Source organism: Coloeus monedula (assembly GCF_965178545.1).
Source record: "Coloeus monedula genome assembly, chromosome: 3".
NCBI classification, from domain to species: Eukaryota; Metazoa; Chordata; class Aves; order Passeriformes; family Corvidae; genus Coloeus; species Coloeus monedula.
The window spans coordinates 21,422,186-21,434,513 of record NC_138783.1 but is presented as its reverse complement, the minus strand read 5'-3'; the positions used below and the strand labels follow the sequence as shown (position 1 = coordinate 21,434,513).

General features: G+C 43.2%; 1 protein-coding gene across 1 annotated transcript; it reads left to right on the top strand.

Annotated features, from left to right (window-relative positions):
• Window positions 1–3,296: 3,296 nt before the first annotated feature.
• LNP1 (leukemia NUP98 fusion partner 1) lies at window positions 3,297–12,110 on the top strand (the record flags this gene model as incomplete). The annotated part of the gene is made up of 3 exons (XM_082279036.1): window positions 3,297–3,446; window positions 9,639–9,881; window positions 11,910–12,110. The coding sequence occupies 3 exons, from the start codon at window positions 3,297–3,299 to the stop codon at window positions 12,108–12,110; spliced, it is 594 nt and encodes a 197-aa protein (XP_082135162.1).
• Window positions 12,111–12,328: the final 218 nt, after the last annotated feature.

Sequence of the window (12,328 nt, the reverse complement as noted above, 5' to 3'; positions counted from 1 at the left end):
GAGGAGGAGGAGGAGGAGGAGGAGGAAGGAGGGTCAGCGGACACGCGGGGCGCGCCGGGAGGGCGCGGGGAGCGCCGCCGCTTCCGCCCGCCCGCAGCGCCCCCTGGCGGCGCGGAGGAGCGCCCGCAGCGCCTGTGAGGGAGGCGGGCGGAGGCGCCGGGCGCAGGGACGGGCCGGGAGCGGGGGAGCTCCCGGGCACACAGCGCTGGAGTGGCCTCGGGGCCGGAGGGATCCGTGCGGACGGAGTTCTGGGCCGCTCACACGAGAAGTGCACTCCACATCTGCAGTGCTGTGTCCGGTTGTGGGCTCCTCAGTACCAGAGAGACGTGGAGCTCCTGAAGCGGGTCCAGCAGAGAGCAACCAGGGCGGTTAAGGGACTCAGGAGGAGAGGCTGAGGGAGCTGGGCCTCTTCAGCCTTGGGAAGGGACGGCCCTCATCAGTGTCTACAAGCAACTAAAGAGGGGCTTCCAAGAGGATGGATCTAGACTGTTCTCGGTGGTGCCAAGCAATGGGACAAGAAGCAATGGGCAGAAACTGCTGCACAGAAGTTCCACCGGAATATGGGGAAGAACCTCCTTACTGTGCAGGTGACCGTGCACTGAACAGGTTGCCCAGCGAGGCTGTGGAGTCTCTCTCACTGGAGATATTCCAGACCCATTCAGACACCATCCTGTGCCATGCGCTCTGGGATGACCCTGCTTGAGCAGGGAGATTGGACCACATGATCCACTGTGAGCCCTTCCAACCTTACGCAGCTTGTGATTCTGTAATTCTGTGACATTTGAGCTAACATGGATGATTCAAACTTTCTAGGACTTTGTACTGAAGAGTTTTAGAGCAATCCTTGTTATAAATTAAGTCTTTCTGTTTTCTTCCCAGTTATTAATTCAGTCTGTCATAAAAATTATTTAATGTGCAATACTGGAATTTCGTTCATGTGTATGTCTATGCCTAGTTAAAATCCTTACCTGTAGGCTCAGGAACCTTGTGTTTCTGTCTCCACTTATTTCCCTGGAGCACTCAGCTGAAGACGAAGAGGAGTCGTCTTTGACATGTTTTTACAATCAGATAGCTCCAGTCATCTCATGGCTGGAAATTTCATTGTAGATGGGAGCAAAATGTGACAAGACACATATTTCACAGAAGAAAAAAGGGCTTCAAATAAAAACAGCAATAAGATTGCAAAGCAAACTCCTCAGCCAACTAAAATTTGCCCTGCTGTGCTCTGAGTCAGTATATCTGCATGTCTGGTAGTAAACAACTTGAGAAATGTCCTTTAATTTATGGATTATTACTATTTATGTAAACATATTTTGACAAAGCTGTGGGACAATCTCTCTCCCAGTTCTCCCTGTCACCTGTCTCAGCAGGGCAGAAGCATTTGGTATGCCACACAGCAACCTGTAGTTCTGTCTTGCACATCAGTAAAGAAGAAACCTGATCCATGCAATAGAAAATACGTATCCAACAGGTCAATAGCTTCCTGCTGGGACAGCCTCAATTCCACCCACGTGATGCTTGCTGTAGGCCTTCAGATGTGCCTTGCCTGTACAGATGGGTGGCCTCCAGGATGTAAATCAAATTCAGGCTGTTTGAGTATGGCCAGGAATGTCCTTCCCCACCTAGAGAATCAGCCTACACATACTTTTGATTGCTTCAGGTATCTTTTTACTGTACTGTTTTGCAGGCATTCCTCTTGCTCCTATCCAGGCTGCTGCAGGCATCTCCAAGCTCTCATGGAGAGCATCTGAGGCGATGCCATCTGCACACCCATGTGCTCAGGTCCCTCTGCTAATCACACTCTTGCCTGCCTGGACAAGGTAGAATTGGGCACGTAGACATCCATGACCAATCGTTCCCTTCACCCATATCGTTCAGAATGAGCAGTCCTACGTTGTACTTAAACCTCACACCTACACCCACACGGATGAAACGGGAGTTTTGTAGCTACATCTGTAGCTCTAAATAGGTTGGGGAAAAGGCAAGGTTTAATGCTGGACCACTCATTTTCTGTAACGCTAAATTACCAGCAAGTTTTTTGGCATATTTCTGGTCAAGACCAACCCAGCATCTCCACAGCAATGCCTGGGCACCAGCAGGACACCTAGCACACACCAAGGACTTCTTCCAATAAGAAGTTAGATATGGGTTCTTCCTCCCTTGCAGTCTTCCAACACCATCCCAACAGGCTCTACAGCCTTAGAGCCCTCCTCGTGCTCCTGCCCAAAGCATGTAACACATCTTCCAGTTTCATACTGTACAAACAACAGTTTCGTGGGCCACAACAGTTTCTGTGTTACATCAGAGATTTTGAAATAAAGGAGACACAAAAATGACAGCAACGTATTACAGCCACAGTGCAGTACATAGAGCCTCAAGGAGACCCACAGCACAAACACCACATAGGGTACATGTGGTCAGTTTAGATACTTGATCTGAGGGCCAGAAATCAATCCCTGGCCCTGTTCTGTTCTGTGGTGTAGGCAAGGCTTGTATGGCTTACACCTAGGGCTGGTGAGGAAGAACCAGCACATTTTTACCCTGACTGCATTCAAGTGAGGCAGGACCTCCCATAACCCTGATATGGCCCTGAATGATGAAATTACTCAGGTGAAAAGCAGCAGCTGCAAGCTTACACTGTCATAACCCAAAAATGAACGAGCAGTTGCTTCAGGGAGGGCTTCTACCTAGACAGACCACGTTTCCTAAATACTGAAGGAAGAGCAGAGGCAACAGAAGTCAGGAGAGAGAGAGCAACAGCAGAAGAGTGGGCCATTTGTGCTCCCTCCCACAGAGCCAGCTAGGTCTCTGCAAGCAGCTGTGCCAGCTTCTGACCAACATCAATATGTCAATTCTGCTTCTCAAAAATCACAAGCCTACTTTGAGCCTGTGTAGGCCCCCCGCAGGCATGTAACTGTGGGCAATTCTGCATCGGTATTGACAGCTGGGGCACTCAGCAGCAACACAGGGAGCAGCCACAGCCCTGCCACCCGCCCCCTGCGGCAGTGTCATATTGAACATCGCTGCAATGGAAAGGTTAAAGGAAACCTTGTTCAAAAGAGATGAGAAAGGGTGCACTTATGTTTAGATGGTGCCCAGGGCTGCAGTGAGACAGGTTTTGGGGAGGGAGTGCTGAAAGAGTGGTTGAAACTGTGCCTCTGCTTCCTCTTGTTGGCAGAACAGTGTGAAGCTACTGGCCTGGTGGTAGAATTTGACCTTGCTTTGCCTTGTCTGGTTGGGAGACCCCCCCCCCGCCCAAGGACCTCCCCCCCCGCCCAAGTTTGGAGCATCTGTGCATGGAATATGATGAGGATGATGATATTTTCTTTGCAAAATGGATGAGCAGCTTCTGGGGCCACAACTTGATCGATGAAAAGGAGAAAGAAGGCAGAGGCCTCAAGAAACGTCAGACACGACTCTGTAGTGAAAGGAGAGCATCCCTACCGGTAAGAGCTGTGTGCAGCTTTCTCTGTGTGTGCATGTGATTTATGTATAAATATAACTTCCACCCCCAGAGGCAGGGCCCTAGGGATGTATGAGGAGGAGAATGGGACACCTTGCCAAGTAAGTTCAGTTCCTGCTGGCAGCTACTAGTTGCTTTTTGAACTTAACTGTCTGCCAGGGTCAGGCCTCTGTGGTCTTGGAATACAGGAAGACTGGTAAAAACTCCAAGGTAAGTGATGACAGGACCAGAAATGTAAGAAGTGTGTGATAGCTGCCTAACTATGTATTACAATGTTGTTCTGGCTGCTCAGCACAACCTGGCAGAGATCAAAACGTTTTGCACCTGCGTACTTCAAGATGGTCTGTAATGAGTCTGTTCTTATGTGAAAAACTGTGTAACTCCATATGTATTAAAAAGATTTGGACCTAATTCTGCAACTATACTGTCTCCAGGAAATTTTACCCTTTACCTCTTGGGACTCACCTGTTTTCAGGGGTAACTTCTGTTTTAAGCTAGAGGATGCAGTCCCTCCTGGTTTAAAATATCTGACTCTGAAAACAGTGATACAAAACAAAGCTTACTAAACTGTGAAGTAAGATTTTAAGGTAGAAGTACATTTTTTATTCTTAAACTAACAAAACAGTTGGGAAAGGGGCAGGTTCATGTGCAGAAGGCAGCTCACAACTAAGTGATTATCAAAATTAGGTTAAACTGAAAACAGCTGTTCACAGTCTCTATTCAAAGATTGTTGCTTTTATTTCAACTTTTAAAAGAACATTTAGGTAGTCCAAATCTGTCTCCTTTTTTTCCAATGACAGTTGGAAAAACAATCAGTTGTCTTAACAGACATACTATTTTCCTTTACAAACCATTATTTACTTATATCCTTAGATCATTATGGCTGCAACAAAGCAAATGCTAGTACATTGGGGAGAAACAGCTAATCTTTTCCAAACATTTTTTTGTGCCATTCTATGTTTCCACCTTGCAAGTTGTTCTCCACTGCAGCTGTCATGTTCTAAGCTGTGGGATTTTTCGTTTCCAAAAAAATTGGCTAAGAAAAACGAAGGAGTCCAAAACCACTTCCTCCCTCTTTGAATTCTTGGACAGGCTGGAGAGGTAACCTTCATTCATAACTTCTGGTCTGATCAGCCATGTTTGTTATTTACTGTTATATTTCACCTCGGCCACAGATTGCAAGACAGACTCTGAGCTAGAGCTTTGCTGCTGTATTCCATCAGAATGCTGAATATATAATGTTTATTAATGGGGGGTGGGGGGGAGGAGGTTAGTTATCTTTACTGTATTTTATTTTTTTCACTCAGAGATCCTTGCAGATGTGATTTCTTTAGGCCTCAATAGAAGCTAGAGTGTAAGAATGTACTTTAAATCACTTTCCATTCAGCAACATGCTGAACACATCTTCTTGTATATTTGTGTCTGTATTCATGTGTGCACAGACATTTCATTTGAAGCATGTCCTTATATTCAGTTTGTTCAAAATCTATTTAAATATTTAGCTAATAGCTATTCAAATACTTTGCTATACTTGCATTCCTGAATCCATACCTGGAATTTAGATTAAGCTGGCTGACAGAAAGACTGTGATTTTTTGATGTTACTGTTTAATGAGCTAAAGATATTGTGTGCACTTAATTATGTCTGGCCTTTACATTAATGCTTCACACAAATTTGTCTTGCTCCACTAGTTTCATACAGAAGATGTAAATTTTGACTGCTTTTTTTCTCAGTGCCTGAAGTTGGCTGGAGGAATGAGACAGGAAGATTTTTTTGGGAATTTTAGGTTTTGGGGATACATTTTGAAATGAACTCTTGATTTGGAAGCTGAGTAGTTGGTAATAAAGAGCATTAGTACATGTTGTCTTTAACCAAAGCCAGAAGTTAAACAAGTGGGCACTACTGATGCCTTAGAAATACCTCCAGAAAAAGCATCTCCTTTTTGAGAGCAGTAGCTTGCTATTGCACCTGGATGTGTGTTTTTTTCATAGTTACGACAAATTATAACTACTGTAAGATTAATTATTACAAATTATAACTCTTGTAAGATTCAAAACACTGGTACTGTTATTTAAACATTGTCTTCATTTTATCAGAACAGTGCTAATTATCAGGAGGTGTAATAACTGAGATTAGACTGCATCTCTTCTGAATGTTAGTACCTCCACAGCAGATCACAGTGTATCCTTTCTTCTGTCTCAACACTGAAAATTGAGATAACTCCACTGTTTACATGAAAATCAGGTTCTGACACAGCTGTTGGCAAAAGCTCCTTGTGCAGGTGCAGTGGAACAGCCAAAAGAGCACTGCCAGCTCACTTGGTCTCACATCCAAGGCTGGTATTCAGGGCATCAGCAGCAGAGCAGTCCTGCCCATGTGAACTGCTTCTGCCCCACAAGCCTTTTGGTGCTACACAGCTAAGTGCTCTCAGGGCAGCACAAAAGGTGGTTCTGCTGCAAAATCACTTTCAGCTCCAAACTGGTGTATTGATCTTTGTAGTTTTTCCTGTCCTGTAGTAAGATATTCAAGCCCCTGCTCCCACCTCAGAGACAAAAACAAACTCCTGTGGTATCCTATTGTGGTACAGCCTCCATCCCAAATTCAGATAAAGCTTTGTAGAATAACTCCCAAACTAACAACAGTTTTCATTATTTTTTCCCCAATATCTTGGTGTACCTCACACATAGTACTGAGATGAGCTTTGCAAAATGCTTTTGCTATTGTCATTCACATTCTGCAGAGGGGAACACAAAATTATATTCATCCTTCCCTGGGTCACTGGCAAGTCAGGCTAAAACATATAACTCCACACTCAGGCTAAAACAACAAGTAACTCCACTCTCCTGGAAAGCTCAGAGTTGTGTATATTACTGTGGGCCAACACTGAATGTGAAAACTGGGGACAATTAAGTCATCTGTTTCCTTCTCCTTTATTTAACTTGTTCCCCGGCAAGCTTTAGACAAATTAACTGTGATACTCTTTTTGAAGCCTCCAGCTATTACTTTCCTTGACACATTCTAGTTATCCTACATCATTTTGGCTCAGAACAGTTCTTACTTCCCAGACATTTTGTTGTAAGGAAAAGACTGGAGGCAAAGGAGAACTGATAAGAGTTTTACAACCCCATACATGTATCCACCTTCAAATAGACATTGTTGGTCACAGGAGAAAATTGCTAAGAGCAGCTGAGAGTGGGAGCAGAACAACTGACTGCTGTTGAAGTTACTGACATTTAATTTAAACTAAACTTAGAGTGATCTACCACAATATTGTTACTATAGACCAATTGGAGCCCAGGCCAAAACATTTTTAAGAAATATGTGTTTGTCTATAAGCTTCTCTGAAGGAAATTAAGCCATGGGAGAGCATCTGAATGTCAGATGTTCCAAAATATCCCTAAAATACTCGGGACATTGTGTAAACTCCAGCAAACAATGATCACTTGTGCTGACACACTGAAGATTAATTTTCTTACTGACAGCTGTGCAAGCTCTCAGATCAAGCCCAAAAGATGTAAGCAATTAACTTGTCTACAACAGAAACTGAGAAAGAGATAAGGCAAATTATACCGACAACAAGTTTTGTTGTGTGAATTATTTTTGTTTGTGTACCTTTTGTGTGTTTGAGATGGGCAATTAGCAGAAGATTAGCTGTTTTGTAAATAGACACACTGAGCATGAGTGGCCTTTACCCAACACAGAAAAAAAGGAGTACTAATGGTGAAGAGAAACAATCCCTGAGATCCCTTGGTGCTTCTGGCTTTCCCAGCACTGGCAAAAAATCCCCATTTTGATGGTGGAGAATTTAATGTATCATGCAAAGCACTGTGAGAGAAGGCACAGTCACAGTAATATGATTGCGTAGACCTGTCTGTGTAGCTTTACCCTTAGCCCACTGAGGCAGATGGGCATTTCAGAGGAAAGGCTGTCCCTTTTCTGGACCATTGCTGCCATATTGGTAGGTAAACTGCAGTCTTTTTGTTGAGGGCTTCACTGTAATTCTATCTGTGAAGGGAAATTAAAAAGCAATGTCTTAGTAAAAGAAAACATTTACAGACATTGCAAAACAGGATAGAATACAATCCCCCATTTCAGCTGTCCTCCTGTGTTTGTAGTTTGGGTTTTTTTTCCCCAAACCCTCTAGGAACAGATACCAGTGATTTTTACCATGAGACAATTTTTATTTCCAGGAAGGAATATATGTTGATGCCATTAAAATGACAGAGAAGACATTTAGCTTGTTGAGCCTGGCATGGCATGTGTGCTCCCGTCCCTTGAGCACAATGTGATTGCTTTGATGCTTTCTAAAGTAACAATACAATATGACCTTACAGAACTTACAGCTGTATTGACTGGTTTGAAACCAAAGTAAAAACGACATGGCAGAAATCATTAACACTACTCTCGGAGACAGTCCAAAATACTGGACATAGTAAGCTTATGCCTGGAAAAAAAAAATGGAACCGGTACCATATTTTTTGTAAACTCTCCTTATTAGGTACTTCTGTTGGGTGTGAGATTTATTATATTTAGCATCTCTCATCAAGCCTGTCTAAAGTGATGTAGCCACAGCCATATGAATGCACAGCCCCACTATTCAGAGAAAGGCTGCATAGGTTCCTGTTGTGCCAATACATTTATAGCAGCACCTGGACCAGAGTGCATAAAATTGTGTGCAGGACATGTTTCAGGTCCCTTGCAGTCCAAGGTTTGTAGATTCATGTGAACACTATACCAAGTTGGTTTAGTTTTCCCCTGTTTGTTAAAATAACAAAACAACCAAGACACACACCTACTCTGAGTGTAAGGTTTTCTACTGGATTTTCTTAGAAAGCTCTGCAGAACCTGTAGGATAAGGCTTCATTTGTTATAAACAATCACAGCTCCCTTAAAGCCAGCAGAACTTCTCATAGTTACTTAGTAGCTGAAGACTTAGCACTGGGCTTATACAAAACACAGAATCAACTGGGTTGGAAAAGACCCCTGAGATCGTTGAGTCCAACCTTTGACCAAACCACCACCATGCCAGTTAGACCATGGCACTGAGTGCCACATCCAGTCTTTCCGTAAACACCTCCAGGGACAGTGACTCCACCACCTGTCTGGGCAGCCCATTCCAATGCCTAACCATCCTTTCTGTGAAGAAATTCCTCATAATGTCCAAAACATACATGCATTCAAAAATGTATGCAGCGGCTGGGTGCCTAGAATGCTTTAATCTGACACCTGCAGGGGTGTAATTTTCAGTACCTCCCATCTCTCACAATTTTCACCATCTGCATCTTATCAGTGTTCAGCTACTCATCCTGAAAAAGCATCAACAGCTGGCAGGGTTCGGGGTATCCCCGGCCCTGTGTGGTGTCCTTCTCACCCATCTCTTCTACAGGTCTGTCCATTAGTAAAACCACCAACACATGACTCCACAGGACACAGCAGTTCTGTATCTCCTTTACAGACATTCAATTAAACATAGCTGATGCAGATCAATAGCTTTTATCTGCATGCCAGGCCTGGGAAAATTGAATCACACAGAAACTAAACATCTGTCTACTCCCTCCTCACTTCAGTTCTGCAAATGTAATTGTGGAAGTATGTTTCCTACCACTTCTTTGGTTGGGATGTATCCCTCAGTGCCCTGAAACTGCTCCTTCATTAGTTTGAGACAAATGTGTCCAAGAAATCAGCTGAAAATTCAAAGATGGACAATGAAGCATCCAGGCTGCCTGTGGGCCATGCTGAGAATTTGACCCGGGGATCAAACCTCTTATCTGACTCATCTAGCCACAAAGGGCTGGGTAATGCTTTTGAGAGTCCTGCCTAGAAACTGCAGCTGGGCGCAAGGCCTGAGTTTTTGAGGTTATGAAGAATCACAGTTCCTTTTAGTGTCAGTGAACACTAAGAGGACCCAGCACACTTTACATTTGAAATGTTCATTTGTTTGCCAAAACTTAGATCCTCAAACCCAGCAGTATTAGGAAATTCTGCCTCTGCTGCCTTTAGAAAGCAGGTTCTTGGCAGTATGATTCTCCTGCACATAAAAAGAAAGACACAGAATTCTGGGCAAGGTCTTTCACTTTGCACCACTGTTTGGAGAGTCTCTGTGGCAGAAAAAAAATTCTTCCTTGTGTGCTCTGCTTTAATATTCATTACTCAACAAAGACCTTTTGTTTTTCAGGCCAAGCTTTCCTCCCTCCATACAACACAACTTCATGCTTCTGCCAAAGGCTCATCTTCAGGCCACCTCAGGGGCTCCAAGGAATTTCAAGACCAAGATGTCAAATGCCACTGCCACAGGAAGGCAAGCAGAACACCTTCAGCAGACAGCTCATGCCCAGAGACAAGATCAAACTCCATTCAGGAATTTGTAGAGTCCTTTGAAAAGCAATTGCATCTCAAAAGCAAACGCTCAGTTTCTTTGGTAGGTAACAACTAACTTAAGATCACTACAGAAAAAAAAGCCCAAGCAACCAAGTCAGCTTTATCCTTTGTGTAATTGCTGTGACATTGCTGGGGGAAGTGCAGACATAAATTCCAATTGGAATTTCTCATATTATGTGGTCTCAAATTACTACAGTAGCACAAACAAGGTTAAAGTTGTATCATTAGTGTGAGGATTCTTGTTGTGGTGTTACTGTCTAGGCTTATTCAGGAATGTTTATCCTCAAAATGAGACACCACACTGGCTCATATGGCAATGTTTTCAGAAGAGTCTCTGGCTGTGACAACAAAACATGACAATATAAACCCAGATTTGCTTCACTTTTGCTGCAAGACCCAGCTTACTTTTTCACTGCTGCTGACCTGACTTAACCCATATGGTGTTATCTGTAATACTGCCAGACACTGCAGTGTTTGAGAGGCTTCTCTCTTGCCCCTCAGGACTCCATCCATCTGCTTTCTGCAGTGTCACCACACAGCTGCAGCAGCAGCTACTGCTGTAAGTGGCTGAACATAATTTCACTGAAAGGGCATGCAGGCAGCAGGGGATTCTCCCCCCATTTCTTCCTTGTCCCCATCATTCTGTCCTGAGCCATGAGCATTTGTTTTGTCTGGTGTGTATTGATGAAGTAGCCAGTAACAATCTTTTGTCTATGACACTTTAATATATTTTTATTATTTTGATACATAATATCTGCTGTATCACACAATGGAAGAAAGGGTAATAAATCCTAACTCACTTTTAAGTATCAGAAGAACACTATCAAATTGTCACTCCATTCAAAAAGTTGTGCTTAAATAACACCTGACATTAGCATCAAATGGCCACAAAAGGAAAAATCTTTTTTTTTTTCTCAGTTTCTTGACACTGACAGTTTGTATGGAAAAGTAATTTTAAGCTCTCTTTGAACACCTTCTGCACAGCAAAAGGGAAATAAAGGCCTCTTTTCAATAAGCAGCATAATTACATGATCAGTCCCATAATTATAGTCCTTGCATGACCAGTCCTCTAAGAATATGCAGAATTATGGTGATGACAGCACTGTTACACTATTGTCAAAATTTCAAATGCATTCCCTAATCTTCTTTTTCCTCTTTAGGAGCTCTTCAGTTGATTTCATTTGGAAATTTACATTGCCTCATGTGCCAGCATTCACCAGTGGTTGTCTGGTTTCTCATTTATAATTTCTCAAAAATGCCTGTGTTTAGAAAGTCTGTGAGTGTATAGTTGTATGATTAGGTATAGCGAGCATAATGTATTAAATATGGCTTCAGTTCCAGTTAAAAGCTTGGATTCCAATGCCCCTCTGTAATCAGCAGTGAGGTGTGTATTTTAGTCTGTTTTTCAAGCAGACCAAGTTGTCATTCCCTCAGTCACCATTGCAGTTTGGGAGATGTGAAAGACTTGAGAATCTCAAAGAACTGAGCAATTGGTCAGAGATCTGAAATTTGGGCTTAAACCAATGTCTCCAAATGGAGCATTTTTTTGCATTCCGAGCTCTGTGGGTGCATTTCAAACCACCATGACCAGACAGGTGAACATTGTGGGAAAGGTAATTCATCTCCTTCCCTGCATATTGCTTTTGTCTGATAGATGTGTCTTTGAGAACCCTTCATGACCTTGTTTTCAGTGAGGTCTTTGCAGCTGGCACTGAGCAGCTTTCAGGCACATAAAGATGGATCAAGTGAAAGGACAGAAACAGAGAGTCTGGGCTGAAAACTCAGAGCCCCTTCCTCTCTCCCTCCTGTCTGCTCTCCTCTTCAAGTCCACTGGGCCGGTGACCCTCCTATCATATACAGAGTAAAATCAAAGCATGTGTGTTGCTTCTTGCTGAGCTTCAGGGTGACTGCCTTGGGCCTTGAATTTGAGCCCATCATGGTAAAGCCGATCTTGGTGAGGCAGGTTACTGGAATATTTTGTTTCATAGTGAAATAACATAATGAGCTTTTTTTTTTGTTCTTGTAGGAGTCACTTTTAATTCCCTGCTATTTTTTCCCTGCCTTTTAGCAACCTGAAGGTGTAAAGGAGAGACGAGAAAGAGAAAAGTTGCATTTGAGAAAAAGCAAGTCTCATAAGAAAATGGGAGAGAAATCAGAGCCAAGGAGAGAGCGGGAAGAAGCTGAAGATTCAGAAGTACCTGCAAAACACAGCGAACAGTTTCCATCACAAGCAAGCACTCAGAAAGGTTATGTATGCACAGGCAGCTAGAATGCATTGAGATCATCAATCTTAACACTCCCCCTGAAGAGCAGAGGGAGCATTCTTGTTCTGTTCTGACTAGAAGAGGCCTATTAGCTAGAATAACCCCTAAGCTGTAAATTAAAAGTAAAATTCAACTGCATTACTGGCACCATGTTACTACCTTCCTTTCTTTACTTTTGTCTTTAGAAATGTGACCTTTGTCATAGGAGTGTATTGGTAGCAAG